The sequence below is a fragment of the Gorilla gorilla genome, chromosome 1 (assembly GCF_029281585.2).
Source record: "Gorilla gorilla gorilla isolate KB3781 chromosome 1, NHGRI_mGorGor1-v2.1_pri, whole genome shotgun sequence".
In the NCBI taxonomy this organism is placed as follows: Eukaryota; Metazoa; Chordata; class Mammalia; order Primates; family Hominidae; genus Gorilla; species Gorilla gorilla.
This window is the reverse complement of record NC_073224.2, coordinates 15,791,574-15,805,074: the sequence shown is the minus strand read 5'-3', so window position 1 is coordinate 15,805,074 and position 13,501 is coordinate 15,791,574. Positions and strand designations below refer to the sequence as shown.

The 13,501-nt window shown below is 59.5% G+C and overlaps 1 protein-coding gene and 1 long non-coding RNA gene across 5 annotated transcripts; one reads left to right on the top strand and one right to left on the bottom strand.

Annotated features, from left to right (window-relative positions):
* Nucleotides 1-764: 764 nt before the first annotated feature.
* Nucleotides 765-2,588, top strand: LOC134758721 (uncharacterized). Its single transcript, XR_010134213.1, has 2 exons — nucleotides 765-876; nucleotides 2,106-2,588. It is a non-coding gene; the product is annotated as an uncharacterized lncRNA (long non-coding RNA).
* Nucleotides 2,589-2,590: 2 nt separating this feature from the next.
* LOC129534588 (cytosolic phospholipase A2 beta-like) lies at nucleotides 2,591-13,500 on the bottom strand. Of its 4 annotated transcripts, none has more exons than XM_063707329.1 (20): nucleotides 11,799-13,500; nucleotides 10,491-10,563; nucleotides 10,051-10,187; nucleotides 9,806-9,961; nucleotides 9,616-9,656; nucleotides 9,438-9,480; nucleotides 9,140-9,194; nucleotides 8,762-8,892; nucleotides 8,435-8,518; nucleotides 8,120-8,157; nucleotides 6,902-7,037; nucleotides 6,106-6,242; nucleotides 5,649-5,871; nucleotides 5,399-5,516; nucleotides 4,945-5,082; nucleotides 4,673-4,777; nucleotides 4,352-4,531; nucleotides 3,898-4,064; nucleotides 3,211-3,397; nucleotides 2,591-3,085 (listed from the first exon to the last, which is right to left on the bottom strand). In XM_063707329.1, exons 1-20 carry the CDS (start codon nucleotides 11,805-11,807, stop codon nucleotides 2,874-2,876), a joined length of 2,370 nt encoding a protein of 789 aa, XP_063563399.1. In that variant the 5' UTR covers nucleotides 11,808-13,500; the 3' UTR covers nucleotides 2,591-2,873. The 4 variants fall into 4 exon arrangements, with proteins under 4 accessions (XP_063563399.1, XP_063563400.1, XP_063563403.1 ...); XM_063707330.1 differs by having other exon boundaries at nucleotides 9,806-9,937; XM_063707333.1 differs by lacking the exon at nucleotides 3,211-3,397.
* Nucleotide 13,501: the final 1 nt, after the last annotated feature.

Here is a 13,501-nt window from a genome sequence, read left to right as displayed (position 1 = left end):
TCTCTCACCTCCAAGAAGTGGGACTTACTGTTTTTTCTCAAAGAATTTAGGTCCTAGAGAGGTTACGCAACTTGCCCAAGATCACACAGCTAATTAGCAGAGACGGGGCCAGTTTTGAACCCCCAGCTGTGTCCTGGTCCTGTTCTGCCCCTTTTGGAGTCTGCCACTCAGACTGCCCCAAGCCCTTCCTGCCAGAATCCTCATGGACTGTGTTCCTCCAAGGGCTTTCCAGGCTCTGGTCTGTCTGATCTGGGTGCTTCTCTAACCTTCTAGTCCTCAGACAACTTTGAATGTCACCACCCTTGAGTTGTTTTGCAGACAGTAAGCAAGCCAGGTTCTACTTGGAGGAATATATAGAGACAACCCTTTGGACTTTCTTCCGTGGTCAGCGTGCTCTGCTGAGGCTCCGTGTGGACAGTGTGTTCAGGGAATGTGTCTGGGATCCTAGCTCTGTCGCTGGTTCCCCTGGACTCTCCTCCCACGTCTGTCTTCCCAGAAACCCAAAGGGATCTTGAGTTGTTCGACATTCCAGAATCCCCCACCTCCTAAGAAAGCTCAGCCTTTCTTAACTCGCCTGTGAGGAGTTTCCTAAGAGGCAGGACGCATGGGGGAAAAACCTGCCCACAAGTGCTCAGCCCGCCCCGCACCCCCACGTGGGAAGGGCCTGGCATGGCCAGGCCGCCTAAGGCTGTGCTGAGCCTCCAGAAGCTGGAGGAAGGAGCAGCCAGACCTGGCGCCTGCAGATGGTCTGGGCCGGGCTAACAGTGGTCATTCCCTTGCTCTGCAGCCGAGTCTGAGCCCAGAACTCAAAGCCAAACCTGTCAGCTCTCCGAATGGGTGCACGACCAAGGATGCCCGGCCTGGATGTCTACTCAGGTGGGACACCTGGGTGGGGGAAGCAGGGCGGGGAGCCCTGGGCTTCAGTGGCTGGCAGGCGCTGTCCTCTGAAGCCTGAGGTTCTGGGCCTCAGACTTACTCTGTTGGGCTGTAGGGAAATGCTATTGGAACCCTCAGCTGCCCCTGCCCACTCTCAGCTGAGAGAGGAATCCAGGCCACAAAGCCCAGATTTCCACAGACTCGACAGTGGTCCCCTCCCAGGGCTCACTCCATGCTCCGGTGTGGGGACCCTGTAGACGAAGCTGCCCAGGCTCCCTGTGCCCTTCCTACTCGGCTGCTTGTGGGAGGGACAGTCAGGTTTCCCTCTGCCCAGTGCTGAGAGCCTGCCTGGGTTTGTTTCCCATGCACTCCACTTTCCTCCCTCCTCTCCCCTCTCCAAGGCACAGCACATTGGCAGGACGGCCAGACCCTGCCCCACCCTTGTTCTAACCCGTTCTCTACCTGGTCCTCCCCTGCTTTCCCCAATCCCCACTCCATGGCAATGGAGAGGGCCAGCATGTCCCGGCCTGCAGGCCAGGGAGGAGATGCGAAGGTGGATGTGCGGGGGCAGGTGGCTCTTACCTGGCTCCTCAGTCCCTCCTTGTAGATCCCAGCATCATTTCAATGCTCAACCCCCCTCACCCACATCTCCCCTTCCAAACCAGAGGGCTTCAGGCTCTCCAGGGGGAGGGGACACCTGGGGTTAGGTGAAAGTGGAGGAGGGACCGGAGACAGGCAAATCCTCCGTGCATGGGCCCCATGCCAGGATGTGCCTAGATGTGCACACGCATATACAGCCGTGTGCCTGGAGGGCTCATACCATGAGGGGTGGCAGCCACGGCTGTGGTCTCCAGTGTAACCATCTGCTCCCAGTCCTGCAGAGCCCAACATATGATTTAGATGATGTGTTGCTGACGGGACAGGCCTTGTCCTGGACACAGTGGCTCCTGAGGCTACCAGGACAGCCATTTTTTCTGCTGTCTCTAACCCAGGGCTGGGGTCGCTAGGCCAGCTGACAGACGTAGAGTTGGGTTATGAGAGTCGAGGCAATTCCCACCCACTCACCCGTCACTGTGGTCGCGGCTGCAGTGCCTGTCAGCTCTGGAATCCACTCCCACGCTTATTCTAGGAGGCTGGCTGGTCCAGGGGAGGGCAGGGGCACCAGTGTTTGTTTGGAGAAGATTCTGGGGTGGCCATACCCTACTAAATTCATTCCGTTTTCCCAACAGGTCTGATCCCTGAGGTGAACCCCAATGCAACACCAAACTTCAGGGGCACAAGCGAGGATACATCTAAGGGACCAGAATGAGACTTGGCTACAGGCAAAAGGGCTCCTTCCCGTGGCTGCTTCAACCCAGTTCCCCAGGCCCAGCTTCTGGAATAGACAGTTCCTTCTGGTTAGATGGGTCCTACCATGTGGCAGGAAACAGCCATTGCCTGGCCTCCCCCTGCATTCCTGTCTGGGTGAAGAGAAGACGTGTTACGGCAGAGCAGGTGGGCAAGGCCAGGGCTACCCCAGGCCCATGTGGCCTCCTCCTTGCTTGGAAGCGGTGACTCTGAGCACAGGTAGACGCAGATGTGTGCAGAGAATGTGCTCTTCGAAGGAAGAACACTGATGAGCGAGCTCTGTACCAGCCCTTGCCATGTACAGCCAAGAGCCTAGAATGACATGGCCCTTCTCAGCAGTAATAACAGATGGTCTCAGCGCCTCACATTTGTATGAGTCCGTAATGTATCAAGTGCTCCAACTACTCAAGGTAGCGCAGAAGGGAAAACAGGCACAGGCCGGGGGGTTTTGGGTGATTACACAAATGGGCTTGGCCTCCTTACCCCACTGCAAACTGCTGAGGTGCAAGGGAGCTCCCAGCCCTCAGCCTGGACCCTGGGACAGTGCCACCTGAGCCCGAGGCTCTGAAGCACTGCGTGATGACAGTTCCCACCTGCAACTCAGCAGCCAGGGAATGAATGAGAGTCAGGGGTGGCAGGGGCCCCAGCCATCAGTGGGGCCTGCGCTGCCGCCTCCGCTGCACTGCCTGGCGCAGCGCCTCCAGCAGCTGCTCCTGGTTGTTGCAGACATTGTAATGTGTCAGATGCAGCAGCTTGTCCACGTCCTCCTGGCTGTAGGTCACCTTCGTGTAGTGGTAGGGAGAGTCCGATGAAGACAGGTTCACCTCCCCAGCCGCTGCCTCCTCGGGTGTCCGCCGGACCCCTGTGGAGAGAGTGCAGCCTGGCATGGGGAACACGTTGTGGGGAAGACGGGTTTGGAGAGGCACAGGGGACGGAGGAGGTGTGGGGGACTGGGGCAGCAGGATGGGGAGGTGAACAGCAGCTCACCAGGGGCCGAGTATTCCCGGAAGGAGTCGCTGACCAGAGGAAAGTGCAGCACCGCAGGGGCTACGGGGCAGGTGGGGTCGGAGAAGGTGTGGCACTCCCGAGGCTGGAGCTGCTCTTCGGGGCTGGGCGAGATGGGTGGGAACGGGATCCCCTGCTCCTGGCAGAACCGGCCCAGGAGCTGCAACTGCTGCAGGGCAGGCAGAAGGGGCTTCAGAGGGACAGGGCCCCTGGCATCCTCAACACTGGGGCTGACGTAAGATGCACAGGACCTGGGGCTCGAATGCCAAAACGGTCTCCAGTGGGGCCTATGAAGCCAGTCGTTGGAAAAAACTCTCCACACCTGACAGGCCTCAGTGGCAGCTCCTCTGGGGCTAGACAGAGCCGGGTTACTCCCAGCATTCCAGTTCTGACACTGGGAGCCAAAGCAGATTCAGCAGGTGGGCCCAGAGGCCCAGGACCACACCTCGCAGGTCAGTAAAGGGGACCCAGCTACAAGATACCAGGAGAACCTCGCCAGCTTCCCAACTTCCGGAAAAGAATGAGCTCCTCTGGTGGCAAATTAAGATTCCAGTGTCCCAGTCACAGCTCCTAAAGGAAGCTGAACCAGACACTGGACTCCAAAGCCCCTCTCTTCAGGGGGCAGGGGCCACCCACCGCCTCCCTGGTGGGCTGCCCACCCTTCCCAACCTGGAAGGCTCCGTGGAGGTTGTAGTCCAATGACAGGATGAGGTCCACGTCCCGAGTGGGCTGCAGGAGGGGCAGGCAGCTGGTATTGATGAGGTAGCCAACATCCAGCAGGCACAGGTGGGGCTCCGAGGGTGTCAGCTGGTTGGGGAGCCCATCCAGAGTGGTAGCTGGAAGGTTGGGGAGAGCAGAAATTGTCAACAGATACCAAGGGTACCAGATTCCTGCTGGAAGGAGAGACTCTGGCCTCTGGTCCCTGCTCTCCTGCTGAACCAACACCTCCACAGCCCTGCAGGTGGGCCCTGGGTCCCCAAGACAAGGAGAAAAAGACCCCTGTTCCAAGTAGTCCAGGGAATCAAGCTCAAAGCAGGAGAATGGGAGTGGACCGTGAGGGGTATCTGGACTGGGGACTCAAGGCTCAGGTGGCCACAGGAGGACTTTGGAGAGAAGCAGGTACCTTTCCATGTGGAGAAGTGAGGATGCTGAAAGTAGTCTTTGTGGAAATGGAGGCCACGCAGGAAATTATGTGTGGCCTGGGCCAGTGGACGCCACGTCAGAAGATCGGTGAAAAACTCAGCTATCCTGCCGGCTGTTGAGGGTGGTTCTTCTATCTTCAGAAGGGGGACCTGCTCCTTGTCTACACAGGCAAGGTGGGGAAATGGGGACTCCTGCACCTTTAGCCCCACCTTGGTGGTGACCCTGGAGTGGGAAGAGGTGAGAACCCCCCGCCCCCTGGTGCTGCCCCTTGGCACCCTTATGAAGGGGCCGGAGCACTTACCCAGGTTGGCCTGGTTCCTGACCCAGCGGTCCCAGAACTGGCTGGGCTCTGAGGCCCAGTATAAGCTGTCCTGGAGGTTGGCTGCATACAGGTTACTCCAGATACCTGAAAGAGCGGCCGTGAGGGAAGAGGGCCCCCGACTCTTGTCCCAACCCTACCCTTCCCCATGGCCAGTCCTGGCCCAGGAAACTCTTCTGACCGAGGCTGCCCTCTCACCCAGGACCCATTTTCCCTGCTCGGCCCAGCTTCCTCAGCCTGCCAGTGCCCCTCACCTTCTAAGAAGCAGATGCGGGACTCAGGAAGCCTCTTCATCAGCTGCCCCATAAAGAACTCGGAGCCAAAGAGCTCAGAGGGGATGAAGGCCCCGTACTTGGGGAAGCCGACCTCGTAGGGAGAGAACTCGCACCACTCTGTGAGGAGGCCACCCCTCAGCCTCATGGTGCAGAGCCCTTAGGCACCCCCACCCCCACCCCGACCCAGGGTTTTGCTTTAGGGCAGCTGAGGACCAGGAGGCCCAGGCCTTGTGGCGTGGGCTTTGTGTATGGGACCTAAGGCCCCTGCCTCCTTCCCAAAGGGCTGAGGGACCCTGGTAGGGTGCCGGTCTCCAGAAAGCACGGGACCTGGCTCAGGAGAGGTGGGTATGACATCTGCAATCTGCACACAGGCCCCGTCTCTCCTTATTCCACCAACTGCAAGGGCACAGGTGTCAGCTCTTGGGCCACTCACCCCCAAATTCAAAAGTGGTCAGGCTCTGCCCCTTGGTGTTGAGGGCACAGTAGATGGGCAGAGGGTTCTGGCCATGACTCAGGGCCTCCCGTTGATCTGAGAGCTTGTGATCATGGGGCTGGGGAAAGATGCGTAGAACCTAAACCCACAGCTGCCTGGGTGCCCAGGGCCTTTCCCACCCTGCTGTCCAGCACCGAGCCCCAGCTCCAGCCCTTGCCCTGGCTCTGCCCCCAGGCCGCAGCCCCCGCACCTCATCATGCAGCAGCGCCTCGCTGATGAGGGCCCACAGGTTGGTGAAGCAGCTTGGGTAGCCCAAGCGGGCACGCTCGGCCAGCTCCTGCCGGTACCGCTGCAGCTGGCTGGGGGCCAGCACACCCAGCTTGTTCTTGGTCACCTGCGTCTTCAGCAACTCAGTGGGCCCCGCCAGGTCCTTCTGAGACCACTCTGGGTCCTCATAAAGGTTGGCCAAGGCCCTGGGAAAAGCCAGAGCCAGAGGGCTGTCACTGAAGGACCCCGTCTAGACCCCACGTGCCCCGGGCTTTCTAGGACAATGGCCCGGCAGGGACCTTCCCAGGGTCCCCTTGAGCACGTTTCTCCCTGGCACGTTCATTCTCCCAGCCCTTCTAGTTTTCTCAGAGGCCTAGGAGAACCCTGGCACCAGCACCCCCTGCCACACAGGGGCCAGCATCCGCCTGCCCCCAGCTCACCAGGTGGAGCCCAAGGCCCCGGTGATGTAGGAGACGCAATCCAAGAGGCCCAGCTCCTTCAGGCCAGCCAGCTGCCCATACAGGGAAGTCATTGCCCGGATCCCACCACCAGTGGCCATAATAGCTACCACTGGGATCTGGAAAAGAAGAGAGCCAGGCCTGTAGAGGCCCTAGGGATGGGGAAGGCCAAGTCACAGGAAGAAGAGGTAGCAGGTCAAGTGGCCACCCAGCCCACAGCTAAGGCCTGATCACAGGTCTTGGGACCAGTTCTGAGTCAGCCCTGGGGGCCAGAAACAGCCTTTTGAGTGCCCAGCTCCTCCAGTCCTAAGGGCTCCAGGAAAAAATGGCCCAGGCAAGTTCTGAGCCTCATCTCCTTGCCCTCAGCCCCCGAGCCTGATGCTCACTTTCTGGAAGCCCCAGGGCCCGCCTCAAAATTTTCCCAAATTGCCATCACTCCCCCAGGAGATGGCCCAGGCTAATATGAACCTCCTGAAGCACCCTGGGCCAACAGGCCTCATACCAGATATCTGTCTCCCTCCTCAGACAGGCTAGGCTGAGAACCAAGAAACAGAGTAGGAAAGCCAGCCCTATGAGGTAGCTCCCATGCGGGCTCCAGGTGCCTCAAGCAACACTCTGCCTGTATCAAGTCCCTTCTAACACCAGGTGAGAGGAAGCAGGGTGGGGACAGGCAGCTACGAGCTCTGGTCTAGATCGGGGACAAGCAGCTCCAGTGTTCAGCACCAGGAGCTAGGCCCAAGCAAGCCCGGGGACACCCCATCCAGCCCAGCCCCCAAACCTCATCCTCCTGCAGGTCTCCGTCCAGCTGCAGGGCCTGCCTCAAGGCCGCGGCCACCACCTGCTTCCTCCTGCTCAGGAAGGCCTGCTCCTCTGCACAGGGCCCGAAGCCCAGTCGCACGGCCAGCTCCCTCAGTCTGGCCGGGGAAGGAAGAGACTGTGAGACAGCTCTCAACCCTCCCCAGAGAATGGAAAGCTGGGTCTGCCTCACCTGTAATACCTACTGCCCTCCCTCTTCTCCCCAACCCTCAATGCCACTCCCGTGTCACAAGACTGAAGTTTGACACCTGGGGAGAGAGTGTCCATGTGGACATGCTTGGGAATGCAGCAAAGCAGACTGGCAGGACCCAGAATGCCGTGGCCGAAAGAGGCTGCTTGGGGTCCCAGGTGCAGACAGGCCCCCAGGCAGGCCCCATACCATAGATCCCCCCTCCAAGTCTCGTGCTCTGTCCCTTACCCACGGAGTTCAAAGCACTTTGGGAGGCTGAGGCAGGCATATAACTTGAGGCCAGGACCAGCCTGGCCAATGTGGGGAAACCCCGTCTCCACTAAAAATACAAAAATTAGCTGGGTGTGGTGGTGGGCACCTGTAATCCCAGCTACTCGGGAGGCTGAGGCAGGAGAATCCCTTGAACCCCAGAGGCGGAGGTTGCAGTGAGCCAAGATCGCGCCATTGCACTCCAGCCTGGGCGACAGAGAGAGACTCCATCTCAAAAAAAAAAAAAAAAAGGGCAGGGGGCAGAGCAGAAAAGGACCAATAATCCTGTGTCTGTGAGGTGAGAAGCCACTCTCTCAAGACAGAGGGCCAGGGTGGGCGACAACTCTACGAAGATCATTTAAGGTCCAGCCATAACAGCTTCCACCCAAAAGGGCGCAATTTCCCCTCTTCTCTCCCTTGGTTTTCCTGCCCTCTCTGTGCCCCAAACCATGTTACCATTTTCCATCCTCGCCTCCCTGCGTTTTCCAGCCAAACATTTATCAAGTGCTCCCCGGGTGCCTGGCACTGGGCCAGTCACTCGCCCCTCTGACCATAGGTGCTAAGACTCCTCCCAGTACTCCTCCCAGTACTTCGTGCCCCCCCGAGCGCAAGCCTGAGTCCCTTCAGAGAGCATGAGGATGAGGGGCGGCTGTTTCTCCCCCTCACTCCTCCAGGCCTCCTCCAGCCCCCCGCCCTGGTTGTTTTCCAGGGCCTTGCCCAGTCCCCAGCCAGGCCTCTCACCCTGCTTCTTTATTCAGCTCCACTCTCATCAGGGGCTCCTGAAAACCGTGAAGGCCCCAGTCACAAAAGGTCGGCCACCTCCACCCAGCTCTGGTCCTCTTACCCTGATCCCCAGCGTACCACCCCCTCCCCGCCACTGTCTCCACAGGCACCAGGCCTGAAGCAGGGATGCTCAGAGGACACTCCCCAAAGAGCCTGGCCCCAGCACCTGCTCAAGGTGTGACCCATGGAGAAGCGGGAAGCAGGCCCCTCCCTTTGTGGCCTGGGTCCCAGCCCCATCCAGGCGCCTTGCTTCCTTCCCTGGGAGGCCAGTACCTGGGACGTGGGGAAGACAAGCCTCACCACTTGACCAGAGGGCAGGGCACTCAGTGGCACCTTTAGTTGCTCCTCGGGGGCATCCTGCAGGGGACAAAGAATGGAGACCTAAGAATCTTTACGCTCCCACTCCTAGCAAAGACCTCACCAAACTCCCGCCGGCAGCCATAGAGGTATGGGAGGGACGGGAAGGGGAGGCCAGCATGGGCCCACACATGCTGCCAGGGTGCCCACTCTGCCAGGTGGAGCAGAGGTCAGACTGGGAGGAGGTGCAGAGGGAGGGAGGAAGTTCTGGGGGCCCCACCTCGAGGGAGCGAGGCACACTACCTGCAGGTGAATACTCAGCTCCTGCTCCCAGCAGGCTGGGCAGTGGAAGCGGAAGGTGCCAGTGCCCACAGAGGCCTCCTGCGGACCCTCACAGGACCCAGGAACCACAAGCTGAACTCTGCGCTCTGAGGCTGGAAACAGGAACCAGAGCAGAGAGGCTGGGGACGGTATCTCTGCCCACAGAACCCATCTTGCTGCGTGGCCTGGAGGGCACCTCCCTCTCCCCGCTGAAATAGTCTGGTGGAGATGGATCCCCCACCACGGTCCCCCGAGAAGGCCTAAGGGGAAAGCTCAGGCCCCAGGGAGAATTGTCCAATGCTTAAAGGGGGAAGACAAGAGCTGAGAGCCAGGGGCTGTCCCAGTGGGTTGGGGACTCACACTTCTGGTCTCCTGTCTCCTCCAGTTGAACGTGCAAGCAGGAGAGCTCCCGGGCCTGAGTCATGAAGACAGCCCCTCAGACACTAACCCCACCCCCCATTCAGGGACCCCACCCTCGCAGCACCCTGGCTGCTGCTGGTCTGCACTTCATTACCTGGGCCCTTGAGATTGTATTCCCTTAACAAACTGAAATCCCAGGGTCCCCAGGCTGAGGCAGCGGTGGGCCTGTACCTCAAGTCGCTGGCATGAGGGAGTCCCGGGGACCCCAGACCGCCTCCCAAAGCACTGGCACACTCACCACCAGAACGCCATTGCTGACGAGCCACTCGCCACGGTCAGCCCTGGAAAGAGCCCCCAGAGCCCCCTTAGCAGGAGTCCAGGTTCCCACCCCACAGAGACCTGGGCATCCCCCAGGCACTAGTGCTGTCCTTCCCACAAGGCACTCCCACCCAAACTGCCCCAGGCCCCTGACTCACAGACTCTGCAGGCGAAATTCAACTTCCAGGCACCCCTCACCCTGGGAAGAGAGCCAGAAGTAACTTAGAAAGGGTCAGAAGGAGTGCACATATGTCAGCGAGTATGAGAGACATGCGTGTGTGTGCATGTGTGCGCGTGGAGATTTCAACCCAAACACCAGCTAGGGCTGCCGTGGAAACACCGCCTTGCCTGAGGGCTCAGCGAGAAGCTCTCGCGCCGGAACTCCCCAGCCCGCAGAGTCCCCGCATCAAACAGTACTGACAACACAGGGTCATCTCCGGTCACCAGGTCCTGGTCAAAGACTTTCAGTTCCACGACATTCTGGAGGGGAAAAGAGTGACAGGGCTGCAGGAGGGAGGGGACAGGAAGGTGAGCAGGGCAGCGGCAGCGGCTGGCGAGGATGTGGGTAGAGTCAGCGCTGATGCCTGGCCCACCTTGAGCTGCCTGTGGATCCTGAAGTGAAAGCCCTGGTTCCAGACAGGGCTACTGCTGTTCTTGACCGTGCGTGTCTGGAGCCTGTGGCTGCAGGCCGTGGGCAGCCAGAGAGTCACGTAGCAGTCAGAGGGGGTCACTGCGGGAAGGAACAAGTGCCCAGCGGTGGACAAGAGCCCTTCCCAGCCGCCCAGACCCACTTCCTTCCATCACCTAGAGCCCCATGTGGGTTAAGACTGAGGGGGAGGGGAAGTGGGGGGAAGTGGGGGCCAGAGGCAGAGCCCCAGCTGCCACCTTCCACCCAGAAGCTCCTCTCAGCTCCCTCCTGTAGGCCCTGCCCACCGGCCCACCCGCCTCCACCAAATCCAGCTACAGCACCCTCCTCCTCAGCACCCTCCTCCTCCCTCAGCCCAGCACAGGGGCCAGGGCGGTGCGCACTCACCTAGGTCCTTAGAGGGTAGGCGATGGGCCTGCAGGACACGAACCGTGAGCAGGCAGGTCCTGGACACCTCTGCCTGCAGAGGTGGGAGAGGGGAGACCTGCTACGGGCTGATGAAGCCAAGGGTGACAGGGGCCACAAAGGAGGCTGGAGCAGTGCCTCAAGGCCTAATCCTGAACCCCAGGCCCATCCTCCATCTCATCAGAATCCTGAATCAACAAGAGGAGACATGGTATCTCCATCATGACGCCTGCCAGCACTTACACAATGCTCTGCGCCGGCTCTGGGCCAAGGGCTTTGCATACATTAACTCATTTATCGCACAACCACCTTATGCACAGATACTATTTACGATGGCCCACTCCACAAGGAAACTGAGGCACAGAGAAGCAGTCACTTGCCTGAGGTCCACAATTGGGGTTGGAGCCCGGGCAGGCTGGCTCCAGATTTATGCCTCACACAGACCTGCTTCCACCTTCTCGGGCTAGTATCCTTTAGGCTCTCCACCCCACATCCCCAGCCCACACCCCAGCTAAGCAGCTTTCCGGCTGGTCTTGGGTGGCAGGAGACATAAGCTATCGAGGGAGGGGAAGTAGCACATCAGGGCCTTGGGCCCCCGGCTGCGCTGCTCTCGCACCCTCCCTCCACCCTGGTCAGAAGAACATCCTGGAAATGGGTTCTCTCCTGGGCAGGGGAGGCGGCTCCTAGCTCAGACCCCTCACAGGCTGTCATGTCCTCCAGGTCCTGCCAGGTCAGGCTGAAGATGGTCCCCCGGTAGCTCCCTCCAAACCCATGCCCCTGGTTCTGGGAATGCAGCCTGACAGGCGCACCGGGACCAGGGAAGCCTGTGCCAACTGCTTCCTTTCAGCCTTCCACCTGCCTCTGCAAGGACCCTAACAGGTCAAGTCCAGGGAGCAACCAGGTCCAGGGCAGTGCTGGAGGGCCTCATCCACCAGGGTCAGCCCAGGGCCCTCACACTCCAGGCAACTGAGTCAGAGGAGCATGGAGGAGCCACTTGCTTCCAGGGCCTCAGGGCGGCAGCTGGGAGCCTCTGAGTCTCCAGGGCCCAAATCTATGTTGCCAGGGAGCTCTGCCAGGAGCCCGTTCCCAGGACAGAAAACACTCAGGACGGATCCCTCATCCCCAAGCCTCCTTCTCCCCTGGCTTCTGCCCACTAGCCTGGTCTTGTGGTCAATAAACTCCCCTCCCTACCCCTGGAGAAGACCACAGCTCCCATAAGAAACATATTAACTAGGCCCCAGGTAGAGACCAGGGGTCCCAGTAGGGACCCAGGGCCCTGCCAGGCCTTACCACAGCCATGAGACTGAGTCCTCAGGAGCAGGAATGATGGGGCAGTGGCCACAGGATCAAGGACTGTCAGCTTTCTAACCCAGAGCCAGGGATGTGATGTCCCAATTGGTCCCAAGTCCCTCCTACCCGCCGCCTCTGCTCCACCTAAGCTCCACACCCACTCCTGAACCAGCCACCTGTCCAGGAAATGAGGCACCCTAAGCCTATACTAGAGCTCCTGATACCTCTGTGGCATTCGCCAGCCTTTACCAGCTGGGCCTGCCCCACCCAGCCCTGCAATCCCAGCCTGGAGAGCTTGCTGCCAGGGGCTGAGCAGAAGGAAAGCAGGGGTGAGTCCCAGAACAGCAGCCAAGAGAAGAGTGGAGTTCCCTGTCACAGGCCTTTCGCAACTCTGGCACCTGTTGGACAGGAATGCCCAGTCTTGATGGCAGGGCTCCATCAATCTGAGATGAACACCCGGGCCCCCTCACGACAGGCAGGGGAGTGGCTGTCACATAAAACAGCCCTTCAAAGCTAGGTGCTGAGTGGCCGGGGATGAGGCCTGTGGGTTGGCACTCAGGGGCAGGGGGTTCTTCTGCCTCCAGGGCATGGTTTGTGGGGGGGTCAGCGTGTGGAGACCAACTCTTTCCTCAGAGGGACAGCCCCACGAGAGGCGGGGGCTTCCGTCCCTTCCTGCCTGTGCCTGTTATGGGAGAAACAGGGGTTATCCCCACGGCACCAGGTCCCACCTGCTGCCCCTGAACTGGGGGAGGACAGTAACCATAGGAGAGCTAGGAATAGCTCTCAAGGTCCTGGGCCAAAGCGGTCCGGACCAGAGAGCTACAAGACTCAGGTCTGCTTGCTTGTCCCAGGGAGGGGCTGCGGTGGCTCTCATGGACAGTGGGACTTGGGCAGCTGACGGCTCTTTGGGCCCAGGCTGGGATCCAGCCCTCACCCCCAGTGAAGGTCACCCTGAAGTTTTTACCTGAACCTTCAGGCCCTCCTTAGACCACAGAAGGCAACTTCAAGAGGGAGGATCAGAACATACGACTCATAAGCCAGGCGCAGTGGCTCACACCTGTAATCCCAGCACTTTTGGGAGGCCGAGGCAGGTGGATCACGAGGTCAGGAGATCAAGACCATACTGGCTAACACGGTGAAACCCCGTCTCTACTAAAAATACAAAAAAATTAGCCGGGCATGGTGGCACGCACCTGTAGTCCCAGCTACTTGGAAGGCTGAGGCAGAATAGTGTGAACCTGGGAGGCGGAGCTTGCAGTGAGCTGACATCACACCACTGCACTCCAGCCTGGGTGACAGAGCGAGACCCCATCTTAAAAAAAAAAAAAAAAAAAAGGACATACGACTCACAGCTACCTTTTATTCAACATGTCCTGTGTGCCAGCTCCATGCTGGTCCTCATAGACATCATCTCCAAGCCCACAACAGCCCCGCGAGGTACAGCCATTATTATCTCTTTACTGACAGGACACCAATGCCCGAGATGCAGTGACTCGCCCAACATCACAGCGCTGGGGAGAGGTGCCGCTGCACCTGATCCCCACTCTGCTCACCTGTGTGGCAACTTCCTGAGAACCCTCACCCAGACCTGCCTGGCACCTTGAGTCCTTATGACCACATTCCAAGATCCTCCAAAGCTGATCTCAAGCCATGCTGGACCCGGGGCCAGCAGCCAGCATGCACACTCCAGGCTCTCTCGAGAA

Bases quoted from the DNA above. Each gene is read 5' to 3' on its own strand.
- LOC129534588 (XM_063707329.1), bottom strand. The intron at 9,657-9,805 runs GCAAGGCGGTGT...CTCTCTTCCCAG, and splicing joins GCTTCTCGCTGAGCCCTCAG to GGTGAGGGGTGCCTGGAAGT. The intron at 3,086-3,210 runs GTGAGCTGCTGT...CTCTCTCCACAG, and splicing joins CCGGGAATACTCGGCCCCTG to GGGTCCGGCGGACACCCGAG.